This window comes from Magallana gigas, chromosome 2 (assembly GCF_963853765.1).
Source record: "Magallana gigas chromosome 2, xbMagGiga1.1, whole genome shotgun sequence".
In the NCBI taxonomy this organism is placed as follows: domain Eukaryota; kingdom Metazoa; phylum Mollusca; class Bivalvia; order Ostreida; family Ostreidae; genus Magallana; species Magallana gigas.
This window is the reverse complement of record NC_088854.1, coordinates 12,147,866-12,162,023: the sequence shown is the minus strand read 5'-3', so window position 1 is coordinate 12,162,023 and position 14,158 is coordinate 12,147,866. Positions and strand designations below refer to the sequence as shown.

At 32.1% G+C, this 14,158-nt stretch overlaps 1 protein-coding gene across 2 annotated transcripts; it reads left to right on the top strand.

Moving 5' to 3' along the window:
- The first annotated feature begins 769 nt into the window (after positions 1-769).
- On the top strand, positions 770-13,187 carry LOC105334668 (glycine receptor subunit alpha-2-like). 2 transcript variants are annotated; one of them, XM_034447235.2, is made up of 8 exons: positions 770-894; positions 2,051-2,115; positions 2,209-2,276; positions 6,576-6,799; positions 8,882-8,964; positions 9,133-9,264; positions 10,358-10,785; positions 10,881-13,187. In XM_034447235.2, exons 1-8 carry the CDS (start codon positions 809-811, stop codon positions 11,052-11,054), a joined length of 1,260 nt encoding a protein of 419 aa, XP_034303126.2. In that variant the 5' UTR covers positions 770-808; the 3' UTR covers positions 11,055-13,187. The 2 variants fall into 2 exon arrangements, with proteins under 2 accessions (XP_034303126.2, XP_065931130.1); XM_066075058.1 differs by lacking the exons at positions 2,051-2,115; positions 2,209-2,276 and having other exon boundaries at positions 776-894.
- The last annotated feature ends 971 nt before the right edge of the window (positions 13,188-14,158 follow it).

The window sequence follows — 14,158 nt, the reverse complement described above, 5'->3', positions numbered from 1 at the left end:
TACTATTATAAGTCTTCAAGTACATTTAAATTTCTTCAATTGTTGGGTTCAGATCACGTATCTACCTTGGTTGGTTTTGCTCAATATATCAAATGTACTTTATTAATCCGTAATAATTAATTGCCAAATTGTATGTAACTCATTCAATGAATTTAAGAAACATATTTCTTTGTATGTAAAATATGGCTTGCATTTATACTTTGCCTCTAGTTATATGTAAAAACCGTTGACTCAAAACTTATACTCAAATCTGTATATGATATGCATTTAATTTACTATTTACGTGTGGGACTGTGGAACCCTAAATCAGCCCCCCCCCCCCCCTCCCCCAATTTTAGACTCCTATGAATCTACTGTGAAACATTATATTATAATATGTGGATTATTGTAAACTGATGGGCTGTATTGCCCATAGTTGTATTTCTGAATAAATATATATTTATGTCCATAAAATCAATACTTTTGAAATAAATCACTATGATGAGGTATACACGAATTTAAACAAACTAGAGATTAACAATTTTTACCTTGTCAAGATAGTTTTTAAATTTAAAAAAAAAAACCATTTCTTTAGGCCGAATGTTACAAAATCGCATATACTACTTTACAATGAAAAATCACCATGTCATCGTCTGATGTAGCATGATATTTCTCTTATCTCATTTTATACTAAATTACGCTAAATTATTAATAAATATTTCGAAATTGTATACATTACATGTACGTGTTACCACATGCATATCCATTTGTATCTGCGTTAGGCAGAATACACTAATGAAAATATATATCAAAAATCATCAAGAAGATAATGGAAAAACTAACGTTATTGGGAATCTCCTTATGGATACTTTCTTGTACAGAAAGAACATCTTGCTCAGGAAATTTTACCAGCAGGTAAAACTGATATTGATCAATTGTACGATTAATCACTGAAAATGTCATGATTTGATCGATTTTATTTTCATACAATTTTTAAAGGTCAGTTTATTGCATCAAATGGAATTAAAAGATGAGCAGAGTCCTTTCTATTGACTTTCTTGCAGAAAGGTTGAGCAGAAAATTTTAAAACACTTTTTTTATTGCTTTTGATTAAAGAAACGATTAACAGAATGCCATTTTGTTCAATATGTTCTAAATTACATAAATGACCTAACACTTTAAACTCAGAGAAACAAACAATAAATCATATTTTTTCCAATCATGCAACAAACAAAAAATCATGTTGCATAATTATTTCAGGAGGTAAACAATACATTTATCAGAAATGCTTTAAACTACATAATCTGAAAACTTTTTATTTAAAAAAAAATACTGGCTAATCTTTTACAAAAGTTTGGCAAATAGTCACACAATTTTTTTTTTATTTTTTCTCAAAACATTGTACTTGTAGTTTTATACTTAATGTGATATCTTAAAGGGGCATGGTCACGATTTTGGTAAAAAATCATTTTCCCGATTTCAATGTTTATAATGATTCAGTAAGGCATTTTTAATAGGCAACCAAAATTTAAGTGTCATTCATTGCGTTATAAGCGAGTTACATCGCTTGCAATTCTTTTCTATGTAAACAAAGCTTTTGTTTACATATTGAACGTTGAAGTGAAAACTCCAGTTTTAGACCAAAAATGAATGTAGTAATCGTTCAGATCTGTTTATTTATGCTTAAGATGTGTAAGAAGATGGAAAAATCAGCTTAAAAAAGAACTTTTACCGGTATATTGAACTAATGTAAACAAATTCGGGACACGAGCCTTGTTTACATGACAAAGAATTGTGAGTCCTGTATCAAGCTACTGACTCTCCAGTTTTCATTAGATCATTGGAAATGCATTTCTAAAGCATTGGAATAATTAAAACAGAAAAATAGAATTTGACCAAAATCACGACCATGCCCCTTTAATAGGCTCACGTAGAACATTCCAGCGTTGAATCTTGGCTCTACCAGAAAAAAAAACTCTTAACCATATACTTTACTATCATTTTGAAATAAAGGTTAAATTCATAGATTTATCTAAACTCTTCAAAATACTAAATTTAGAATCGTTTTTAGTCAAAAAATTGTCGATACTTTACTGAGCAACTATGACGAACGGGTTTCTCCTACAGACTCTTTAGGTAAGAAATTACCACTTTATTTTCCATTTCATATGACCTTCTTCCGGGTTTAGATTAATAACATGTAAGCTTTCTATTTGTTAATATGTATAGAATCTGGACCGGTAGAAGACATAGTACAGCTGTACATTCTAAGTCTCGCTTCGTCGGACGAGACTTCGGTAAGTATGGCGGTACATGTAACTGCATTTACTTCTTTATTCACAGATAGATTACTACTTAACTTTACGTTTCTCAGGTGTTTGATTTTTTTTTAAAATCTACTAATGTCACGGTTGTTGTAGTTATAACTCGAAATCAAAGCTATGATAAAGCCCTTTGGATATAGTTGATTTGATCACACCCCACCATAATGATCGACTCATAATACTAAAAAAATGATCCCTTAATTCTTAAATAACTACTTTGGAATATAATTTAGTATTTCACATGACTGTGTTCCTGTCAAACGGTTTTATTTTTACGGTTACTTCATGCATCTGCTTTACTTCCCAATAATATACAGGTTTTTTTTAAATAGCTTCCTGTTATCAAACGTCGCCAGGATCGATATATATGTAATTTTCAATCTCAAAGAACATGTCTGCATGCACGATATCGTTCGTGATATGAAACCAGAAGCCCACTCATTTATCAGTTTTCCAGCTTAAGGTCAAAATCTAGTAAATGAAAGGTGCCTACAGGTTTATGAAATTCAAGATATAAATTCTTTTAATAATGCTTCATAACAATATCTTTGTTTCATAGGGTGTACCGGGGCTTAAATTATTTTAAAACACGATGAAAAATCATGTTTTAAACAACAATTTTCTATGAAATATGAAGGATAAAAGTAACAAATCTCAGAGTTTTGTCCATTTTAGGCTAATGGAATGTATCTAGAATGCCTACAGTCTCTCCAAAAACGGCATTAAACAAGATCTTGACCTCCTCTTTAAAATAATGTCAAATTGAATATAGGTACCGGGACTATTTTTCCCATGATTAAATATAGAATGTCAAAATATTGTTTTATTTTTTACATAATTCCTTTAAAGCCGTAAAATACAGGAAAAGATTCAGCAAATCAATTATGACGTCATAATGGTTCCAACACCTGAAAGACACTCTGGAATCATTTACTAGATCTTGACCTTAATGATACATAGATTAGAACTATATTGGCTTTATTTTGAGAGTTCTTTAACACATTCCCTACCCTTGTATGATAGTCGATGTTTGTCCTTGTCGTCGGTTTCTTTGACAGAAAATGACAAAACAAAAAATAAATCTTCGATTTCAAAGCGACCCTTTAAGATATATAAAAAAGTGTTGGGTTAATTATTTAATATATATTTAATACTAGATACGATCTCGTTACGAGTAACGAGTAGGTCTTCCGTTCAATTTTAAACGATACGATTTAAATATAAATGAAATTTCAAATTTCCCCCTCAACCACTCCCTTTCAGATAATGCATACGATTGTCAATATCCCTTGAAATGCTTAACAAAGAGTTTTGCTTTTTCACATACAGCACATTTAAGTTTTAAGATTTTAGTCCCCTAAAATCCCTAATTACGTTATTAATTGGTTTAGAATTTCGTTTTACAAAGTGATATTGTTACGACCAACAACTTTGTTTCTATAATGCATTACAAAATCTTTATCGTTTTTAAGTTATTTGTAATAGACTTTACGAGTATCTTGGCCCCTAATTTAAGGGGCCAGTCCTATTTTCTTGAGTTCATTTGAACGGTTTCACGAATACTAACATTTTTTGTTCTTACACTTATCTAGAATTGTTGTTCATTTTTTAGATACAAATGATTGAATATTTTAGGGGCCAGCCCTCTAGATCCTTAATGGGGACATCCATTGGTGTTTTGATTAATGGAATCGATTAAAGTCATCAATGCAAGCATTTTCTCTTCAACAATGCTTAACAAAATATGTCTATTTTTCTAGATAAATTGTGTCAAAGTTTTAGTACTTTGGCCCCTAAAAATCTCTAATTACGTAATAAATGGGCGTAGCAACGATCTTGCCTGATAGATATTGTTACGGTCAACAACTTTGCTTCTGTAATGCATTACAAAATCTTTATCGTTTTGAAGTTATTTGTAATAGAGTTTATGAGTGTCTTGGCCCCTAATTTAAGGGGCCAGCCCCTATTTCTTGATTTTGTTGGAAAGGACTTTTGATTATCTACCACTTTTGTTATATATGTTTTAACAAAATATCAACTCATAAAAAGATACAGATCAAAACGTATGAAAAATTTGATTCGAAATTCGTACCCAATTTTCGAGCCTAGGCGAGCTCATAGAAATGGCGCCACTGGCGCTAAAAAACCACATTGTGCACAACTTTAATTTATGGTCTACCTATCCTGAAAATTTCATATTCCTATCTCTGATAGTCTCTGAGTTTATGTCTGCACAAAATGGGTCGTAAAAACTGACAAAATCGGCCGTAAATCGGAACCGGAAGTGCCGATTTCAAAATTTCAAAAAACTTCTAGAATTATGACCACTGGCAATCATCTGTGAAAAAATGGTCGAAATCGGCCGAATAGTTTTCGAGATATCGCGTGCACAAAATTTTGGGAAAAAAATAATAATAATAAGAAACAGTACGAAAACTATAAGGTCTTCCGTTTCCAAGGTCTTCCGTTGGAAACGGAAGACCTTAATTATTTTTTGTTTTTGTCTGGATGCTTAAATCGGCGATATATAACAGCCAAGGAATTGAAACATCACTTTGCAAAAAAAATCCCCATATGAGATCTATAAAGTCTACACACAGTGTATCAAAGAAGAAGGTTCAGAAAGTTTTTATTTACGATCACTAGAAAACGGAGATAATGACGTGTACGATTCAGTACCCAACCATTCGAAGTTAACAAATTATCTAGCCATTTAAAGAGCATGTGCGCAGAAGCTAACATTCTTCACAAAACATTCAGGTAAGCGTACATGCGCTACCCCCTGTACTGAGCCCGAATTTCAGAACAAGAAATAATGAGAAGGGCTGGACATGAGTCAGTAGAGACTATACGGAAGTACAAAAGACCCTCCTCGGAAATGCTGCACGAAGTGTCAGGTGCTTTTGAAGCTTGAATTCCATTGGTGTCGGAGAATGAGCTTGAGCAACTGACTATACTCTGTCCCGAGTTTTTGCTTCCACCACTTTTCCCTTGATTAATACCTTTGTGCTCAAACTACGCTAATATGAAAAATGTCCTGATTATCTGTTTTGAAACGCCCCCTCTACCGCTTCAGGTTTCAATACACATCCCAAAATTGAAAGTCTACGGAGATTTTGCATTGCATCAGCCATTAATAAGCCCGGATGATAACGTTGAAAGATTGCGCGGTGTCCCGAGTACTTCCGAATGGAGAAAAGATGTAAACATTTCCCATTATAAATCTCAATAAGAAATTTGTTTTCCTCCCTGTAAACTTTTATGAGTGAAAAGAGATAATTTATCAATAAAGATAACTTGGATATTTTCCATTTCATCGTTTTCAAGTGTACTTCTTTCACAGGTATGTGTATTTTATTAAAAATCATCAAAATGTAATGGAAGCAATAACTTGGGACAGACTATAACACAAAGATTAAAAGCGAGGCAAAGGAGCATGAGCCAAAGTTGGAATTTTCTCTACATTATTAATTTGTTATAAAAACTGGCTTCAGATTTCAAAGTCCATTAGTTTTTCTTATTCATTTCAGTACAATAAGTATGGATGGACAATTGATTAAAAATATTTACATGTAGTTTGGTGGTTGTTGTTTTTTCCTAACATTGTGGGCGGATTTAAAAAAAAATGCGGGGTATGCTTGCCAAATAGAAAGTCGTTTCACACCATGAATCATGAATAGCGTTTAGTAAAAATAAAAAATATCGCAGGTTGCGATGTTTGAAATAAAGCTTTTATCTAAATAATGTGCAGTTTTCAGAGTTTATGCACATAGTGATTTGTATTTTAAGGTATTGGACATCTTCATATAGTGACTTTTTTTTCTATCGGAATAAACAATAGAATCAAGCATGATATTTTTCGTGGATTTTTTTTCTTCCAAAAATTGTTACCAGTGTGGCGCAATGGATTTAATTAAAATGGACTTCTACTGACGTTAATATCGACAAATGTACCATACTACGTTAATAAATTTTTTTAATGCATTCTACCTGAGATTCACCAGAGCAGTCTTTTAATAATAAGAAACATTGAAAAAAAGACATGTTTGGTACTTGAATAGTACATCTTTTAAATGCAGATCTTCTTGCAAACACTAAAGGAAAAAATTAATATTTGATGATAGTGTTTTTTAATTGCTCGTTAACCCCGAAAGTTTGTTTAAGTTTGTTAATATAAACCTGTTTTACAAAATCTCTAATGTGAAGACTAGATTTTACTGTGTGCTATTGTCAAGGCATTGGTATCATAAAACAATATGCTTTTAATTTTAGGATTTTACCATGAGCTTCTTTTTGCGTCAGAGATGGAGAGATATCCGTCTTTCTCACAACTCTAGTGGGGTTTCCGTCCTTGAACTTCACCACAAAGCCATTAATAAAGTCTGGATACCTGACATATATTTTGTCAATGAAAAAACTGCTCACTTCCACGATGTTTCTGTTCCCAATATAATGTTTAACATATTTCCAGATGGGAGAGTGTCTTACAGCGTAAGGTAACTAGTTACTACCTCCATATACAGTGTCTATGATCAAAGGGTGTACAGTAAGCTTGAATGATGTTTGTAGATCTAGTGTCAATGTCATATTGGATCATGCATTTTTTTTTAGATTATATATACTCTCTACTTAGCCCTATTTGGCTCATACATGTACTTCACATAAATAGAGCTTTTGGGTTTATAATGAGTAGTGACTTTGAACAAAGTCATCGTGATGGTCATATCAGTTTCTTTATAATCAGTTTTAGACCGTAAGTTTTTATCTTTGGCTTAATCTTCCTCGGAGAACAAAACATGCCTGTAGTAAGGGGTAATGAGATTTGATTAAAAGTATTATGCCAGCTGGAAAATGTCCAACTTATAGATGGGTGTTGCTAAAATGCGGAATGGAAAGCGGAACGGAAAACGGAAAATCTTCTTTAATGTTATTTACTTGATAGATTTGTTAATCATGCTATGAAACGATATACTTTATGTAATTTTTAATTTTTTTTGGAAAGATTACCAATATTAGATTATTTATTCAAGAATAACTATTTCCTCAAAATTAAAAGTACATGCATTGACCACTATATTCTGTCCCAAAATATCATTGATTCACATTTTTCTGATTAACTCGATATTTATATATACCTCAGGGTTAAAGCGATTTTCTTTCAGAAGCATAAAAAATGCTCATCATTCCCTCATTAAAACGTCCTCTCTAGCTCATCAGCTGGTTTCAAATCACGGCTAAAAATAAAGAAGTCTACGGGTTTATTTTTTAAATCAACAGACCCAGATTATAACGTTGAAAAATTGTGCAAGGTCTTCTTAGTGACTTCCAAATAGAGAAAAGATGTCAACATTTTCCATTATAAATCTCCGTAAGAACCTGTGATTCTTTCCGATAAACAAATGATAATATGTCAATAAAGTTTCATTGGATATTTCCCGTTTCATTTCAATTGCATCTTTTACAGGTATGTGTATTTTTTTTTAAATCGTCCAAATATGCTGCATGAATATTTTGGGATTGACAGACTATAGTCCTAATTTATATTTCAATTGGAAAATCTAACCAGGCAACGTCTACAGCTCTCTATACGGATCATACTTATATAGCTGCAGGAATTAACAACCGCCAAGTATTGCTAACGTAAACAAAATTGCATGTCTAAAAACACTAGTTTCACTAGATACCGGGTATTTTAATGTTTAATGTACGTATTTAAATTTTGACTGCCGTCAGTCGTACGTTTTTTTTTCCCCATATCAATGATACTGTATCGTCTGTATGATATAAGATCGTATAGAACACCAAACATTCAATGTTCAAAGTATATACAACATATTTGAAATATAAAAATACTCAAAAACACATAAAACGCCTTCACTATCTGCGTACGTTACGCTGATATGCCAGCAATATTATATAAGAAAAAAAAGTAAAAAAGTAAAAAATTGTTAGCTTATTTACTCGTTTAATCATGTTAATATTTCACAATTCGTATACATTTGATTTTTTCCGTTTCGAACTCAACTAAAGCCAATTGAATACAATGCTATATTTGATAGACATTCATAAGAATATCAATAAGACAGCCACATGTTGATAATCATTCATTAGATATTAATAAATGATACAAAGTAAATCGTTTCCGGCCAGTCTATACCCTTTTAAAGCAATAAATGTGATATGATATTTTCCGTTCCGTTCCGTTTTCCGTTCCGCGTTTAAGCAACAGCCCTTATAGGTCAGGGCAAAGCAAAATTCTCTGAAATGCTTTTCATCCTATTGTCCGTTATAAAAGCAGGGTTCTTTGATATGGTCACCATCTCAAAGTTGTCTAGTTTTCAATTGTATTTATACTACCCTGAGTTTATGATAAGCACAACGTTTAAGCTGTAAAAGATAAATTTTCGCCTTTCATTCAGGCGAATAATAGCTAAATGTCTTAAAAAGTGACCAAATTGTATTTAACCTTTTACTAGGTTCACCATGTGATTAATATATATCTAGTTCTGCTAAAATATCATAATTTAAATGATATAATTGCAAATAAAAACAATTTAATAAGTTTCCACTTGATTTAGAGTAACTGGAACGTATACATGTGAAATGGACCTACGGAAGTATCCACTTGATATACAGACATGCCACATTAAAATAGAGAGTTGTACGTAATTGACGGCACCAGGAATACCGTGATGGAGGGATTTCAGGACTCAAACATTAAAAAAAATTATACCTTTTTGATTCATACGTTAAGCTTTTTTGAACCATTTGTTGAAAAAAATGGAACCAATTTGGAGAATTAAATCATTGTGCTTGAGGTTTATTGTAGATGGCCAAAGCACAAACTCTTTGACGATTCGCTGGAATTCTCCACCAGTGGTATTGAGCAAAAACATTAAAATGACACAATTCAGGATAGAGAAGACTGTGCCTTTTATATGTGATCAGCAGTATATGGAATGTAAGTAAATATAAATAATGTAAAGATCTTCAACCACCCCACATTCATACTAAGACATCATGTAAAGAGCTTCAACCACCTCACATCCATAATAAGACATCATGTAAAGATCTTCAACCACCTGACATCCATAATAAGACATCATGTAAAGATCTTCAACCACCTCACATCCATAATAAGACATCATGTAAAGATCTTCAACCAACTGACATCCATAATAAGACATCATGCAAAGAGCTTCAACCACCTGGCATCCATAATAAGACATCATGTAAAGAGCTTCAACCACCTGACATCCATAATAAGACCTCATATAAAGAGCTTCAACCACCTGACATCCATAATAAGACCTCATGTAAAGAGCTTCAACCACCTCACATCCATAATAAGACATCATGTAAAGAGCTTCAACCACCTCAAATCCATAATAAGACATCATTAAAAACTGTTGGGGGGGGGGGGGGGGGGTTCGGAGAGGGTTTACCTTGGATTGGGGTTTCTTTATTAGTTTGTCAATTTTTTTTTTGGTATATTGTGAGGGTAGTTTGCCCTTGACTAGCTTGTAAAGCTTTGTGGTTTATTTAGGAAAACAATAAGCATTGTTTCAGTACTGTCGAATCATTAAAATTCGTGGTGGCTCAATTTTCGTGGAATTCGTTGGTACATGTACATCTCATCCACGAATTAACATCCTCCACGAATTATTAAATTAGGGTAATAAAGTCATATTTCCTATATAGGTTTAAGAGAATACACGAAATTACGTCCCCACGAACCTGTAAAATCTAAGCAATCCACGAAAATCGGCCCCCCACGAAATTTAATGATTCCACAGTATTTAATAGAATTTCGATTTACCATAGTGATAATACAAACAATTCGAAGTAAGGTTTGTGCAATTACAGTGTAAATAGGGTTCTTTTTTTACTTCAGATGTCTTTGCAGCAATTTTTAAAGTGTAAATAATTATCAAAACTGAAATTGAAAAAAACACGTACAAATTAAAATAAATTATGCAACTTCAATTATTCCCTTTGGATTCATAATTATATGTAATACAGATAGAAGTTATATAAGTATAAAAACTTTACAGATAATTACTCCTGCATAGGAGTAAATTTCCACCTGTCCAGGATGAACGGCTTCTACTTTATCCACATGTATGTGCCGTCCATCCTGATAGTCATGCTGTCCTGGATTTCATTCTGGCTTGACATCGAGGCTACTGCTGCCAGAATATCCCTTGGGATTCTCACTGTGTTAGCAATGACAACCCAAAACAAGTTCACAGGAGTTCAACATGTTTCATATGTTACAGCTATGAACGTCTGGACCGCCGTTAGTCTAGCATTTGTGTTTCTAGGCGTAATCGAATACGCTTACATTCATGTTAACACGAGGAAACAGGTGAAAAAAACGATAAACGAAAAAGCCTCCAACAGCATTTCCTCGAACATCCAAAACTCCAACGAGATTGAAAGTGAATATTCTGAATCAAACGGGGAAGCCAAAGTCTCACAAGTAAGGTTTACATCTGAAAGTAATTCGAACAATTTTTATTACAAAAAAACGTATTCAAAATTCTTATTCTAAAATTCTAACATTTTTTATTTAAGGAATCACAGATAAAAATTGCCAGTGTCGATGATTTGGATAAAAAGAATGGAAGGAAAGTGGACCGTCTTGCCCGAATCGTATTTCCGATCTTTTATGTCTTTGTTAACGTAATCTATTGGTCAATCTACACTGTTTGGGAACCAGTTAAAGACGAGCCTCAACTAATACATTAAGATATCTTTTGCACTCCTTACAATATTGTATTTTTTCAATGATGTGCCCTGGGGGAACAACACATTAAAGATTATCGAAAAACAAAAGAAAGATTATGATCAGCATGACAGAACAAACATACTCAGCAACAATGCTTTCTAAATTTTAAATTTGATAAAAAGCATAATCTACATTTCCTGCTCCTTAAAAGCTGTTCCGTGACATTTTTAAAATTACAATTTTCTGCAAAGTGCAAGCAGAATGTTATCATCAAAAAGAGCACTTTGACATTTACAGATCAATACAAAGCTGTTTGCTTGTAACAAACATGATAAATTATTTTAAAGAGGTTCGCTCCTCTTTTTTAAGGTAACTATTTTATGTCACCTTTAATCTAAAAATTTTGCATTAATATTAATTCTATTTGTATATTTATATTTAAAATGCCAAATAAACCAGTATACACTTACAGAGTTTAGTAAGGGGCTATATTTTGTGGCGGAAGGTTTTCAAGGAAAAATGAACCATTTTTTATAACTCAATAGTTTTAGAGTACCGTTACTTTGGCCTCCCAATTTTCAGCGCAGACTAAAATTCCAGATAATTTGTGTATTACGATATATTCATGTTCTGAAAAACATTTTTGAACAATATTTTGATATTTCTATCGATATATTTTGGCATATTTAGCTTATATTTCATAGAAGTAAAAAAACACTCTAATTTCTGCCTAAAGCTCGCTTATTTTATGTCATACATGTATCTCTTTTTAGCTCACCTGAGCTGAAAGCTCAAGTGAGCTATTCTGATCACATTTTGTCCGTCGTCCGTCTGTCTGTCTGTCCGTCCGTCCGTCTGTAAACTTTTTACATTTTGAACTTCTTCTCTAAAACCGCTTATCCAATTTCAACCAAATTTGGCACAAAGCATCCTTATGTGAGGGCGAATATAAATTGCAAAAATAAAAGTCCGATCTGTATTCAAAGCGGAGAAAACCTTGAAACTGTAGAAAAAGGGGGGTGCATTTTTAAAAATCTTCTTCTCAAGAACTACTGATTCCAATTCAACGTAGTTTAGCATAAATTATCCTTATGGGAAGGAAAATATAAATTGCAAAAATTAAGTGCTAATTCTGTTTCAAATCTGAGTTATTACGAAAATAATAATAAAGGAAATGCGTGTTTCAATCAGTTTAATAGCTTCGGGTTCGGCATCCGGTAATCCGGCATCCGGTAAAATGGGTAGGCAAGACTTGGTCTGGGTAAAACAAAGATTGGCAGTTATTAATCTGCCAATCTCATTAAAATTTCAGGATATTTGATGGACTAGTATATTTGTATTCGCTGTAAATATTGCTGCAAAATAATGCGTATTTGGAATTAACGATTGTCGATCTGCCTTGGCTTTTATTTTGCCACGGCCCGGGTTTGCATACCCATTTTACCTAGACTCGTATTCAATACTTCTAAAACGAGGTTCTTTGTTTAAAGCAGCCATGACATTATACGAAAAAGGGTCGATCTGACTATGATGAATTTGCTTGTTGTGCAACAGTTCGCGTATGAAGGGACATTTTTGAAACATGCAAAATATATTGTTGCCGATTTTGTGAAGTAAATTGAGGCTAAATATTTCAATGCGTTGACAGCTGACGTTGGTGTTAGCTTGTTCCGACTTTCGTTTCGTTTTCATTATTTCTGCTTGTAACCTGGGAACTATCGTCTGTATTATTTCGTGATTTTTACGTATCAAATCAAACAGAGACTTTGGTAAATCAAACAGTTAACTGTTTACCTGCGCAAATTAAGCAAAATCTGATGTATCAAAAAATAATGAAATACAATTCATTCTATCGGTAATTTGATCGGCATTATCTTTTGCGTAATGGTAGATTAATGCAATAGGTTTTGTTGCGATGCTCGGCATTTTCTCGAGTTTATTCAGTTTAAATAAAGTTTGACATTGCTGACGGAAATATGTAGGTATATACATGTATATATATGATTCATTTCGAAAAAATAAATTGTGTTCTTTATTTGTTATAGTGAATGTTTCTTGTGTTTAATTGTTTTCAATTTCTATTTACTAACCATATTTGAGTGTTCAGCTTCAAATTATAAGCAAGATACAGAGATTTGCTCACAATTCTATGTTTGTACGCAGATCTAAAAAACTAAAGATTAAAAAAGTAAAAAATTTGTCAATATTTATTAAGGGTCCTCGACACACCAAAATTTTATTTTATGGATCGATAGAGAATCTTTTTTGAAACATGATTCCACAAAACAGAGATCAATATCGGCTTTCAGTTATTTTACACGAATTTTTTTGTATTTTTTCAGTGAAATAGGAAAAACTGTTTTGCAGACAAACAGAATATATTAGAGCTTAAAACTTGTTGTCAATTAATGTGTAATATAATTATGAATAAATTCATGCAAAAGATCGTTTGGTCAAGTGTTTAATTTTTTAATTAAAAAAATATTTCTGAAAATCAAAATTTTAATTCTTTAATATCTTTTTAATCTATGGATAAAATTTTTAAAATAACATATAGTCACATAAACTATTTACTAAACAATGATATTTTACAAAGAAATTGAAATGAAAATGCGAAATTTTGGAAAAATTTCTATTTATCAAATTTGAACCGATCCCGATTGAAAAAAAATCGATCCCGATCAGAATTTTTTTAGAATTGAAATTTTACAAATAAACTGCAGTTTTTTTTCTAAGTAATTGATATAAATTATAAAGTTAGTAAATGACGAAACCATTTTACAGCTAAACAACCTGAAATTTTTGCAAAATTCTGATTCATTCTAACTTTATGTGATTTCGTTCGGGATCAGTTTAATTACAATCGGGATCGGTTCGATTTTAAAATTTTCCATTTTTTCTTTAATTTCACTATTTGGTTTCAATTTCTTGTTGAAATATGATTGTACAGCAATTGTTAAATGCGAGTAACAGTTGATCTGCAGTTTTTATCCATAGATTTAAAAAATATCTACAATCCTTTTTTTTTCATTTTCATAAATATTTTTTTTTACAAAAATATTTCAAAGTTTATCTGGCCGTTTTGATATGTATTTATAGATAATTGTATTGTGCATTAATTGAT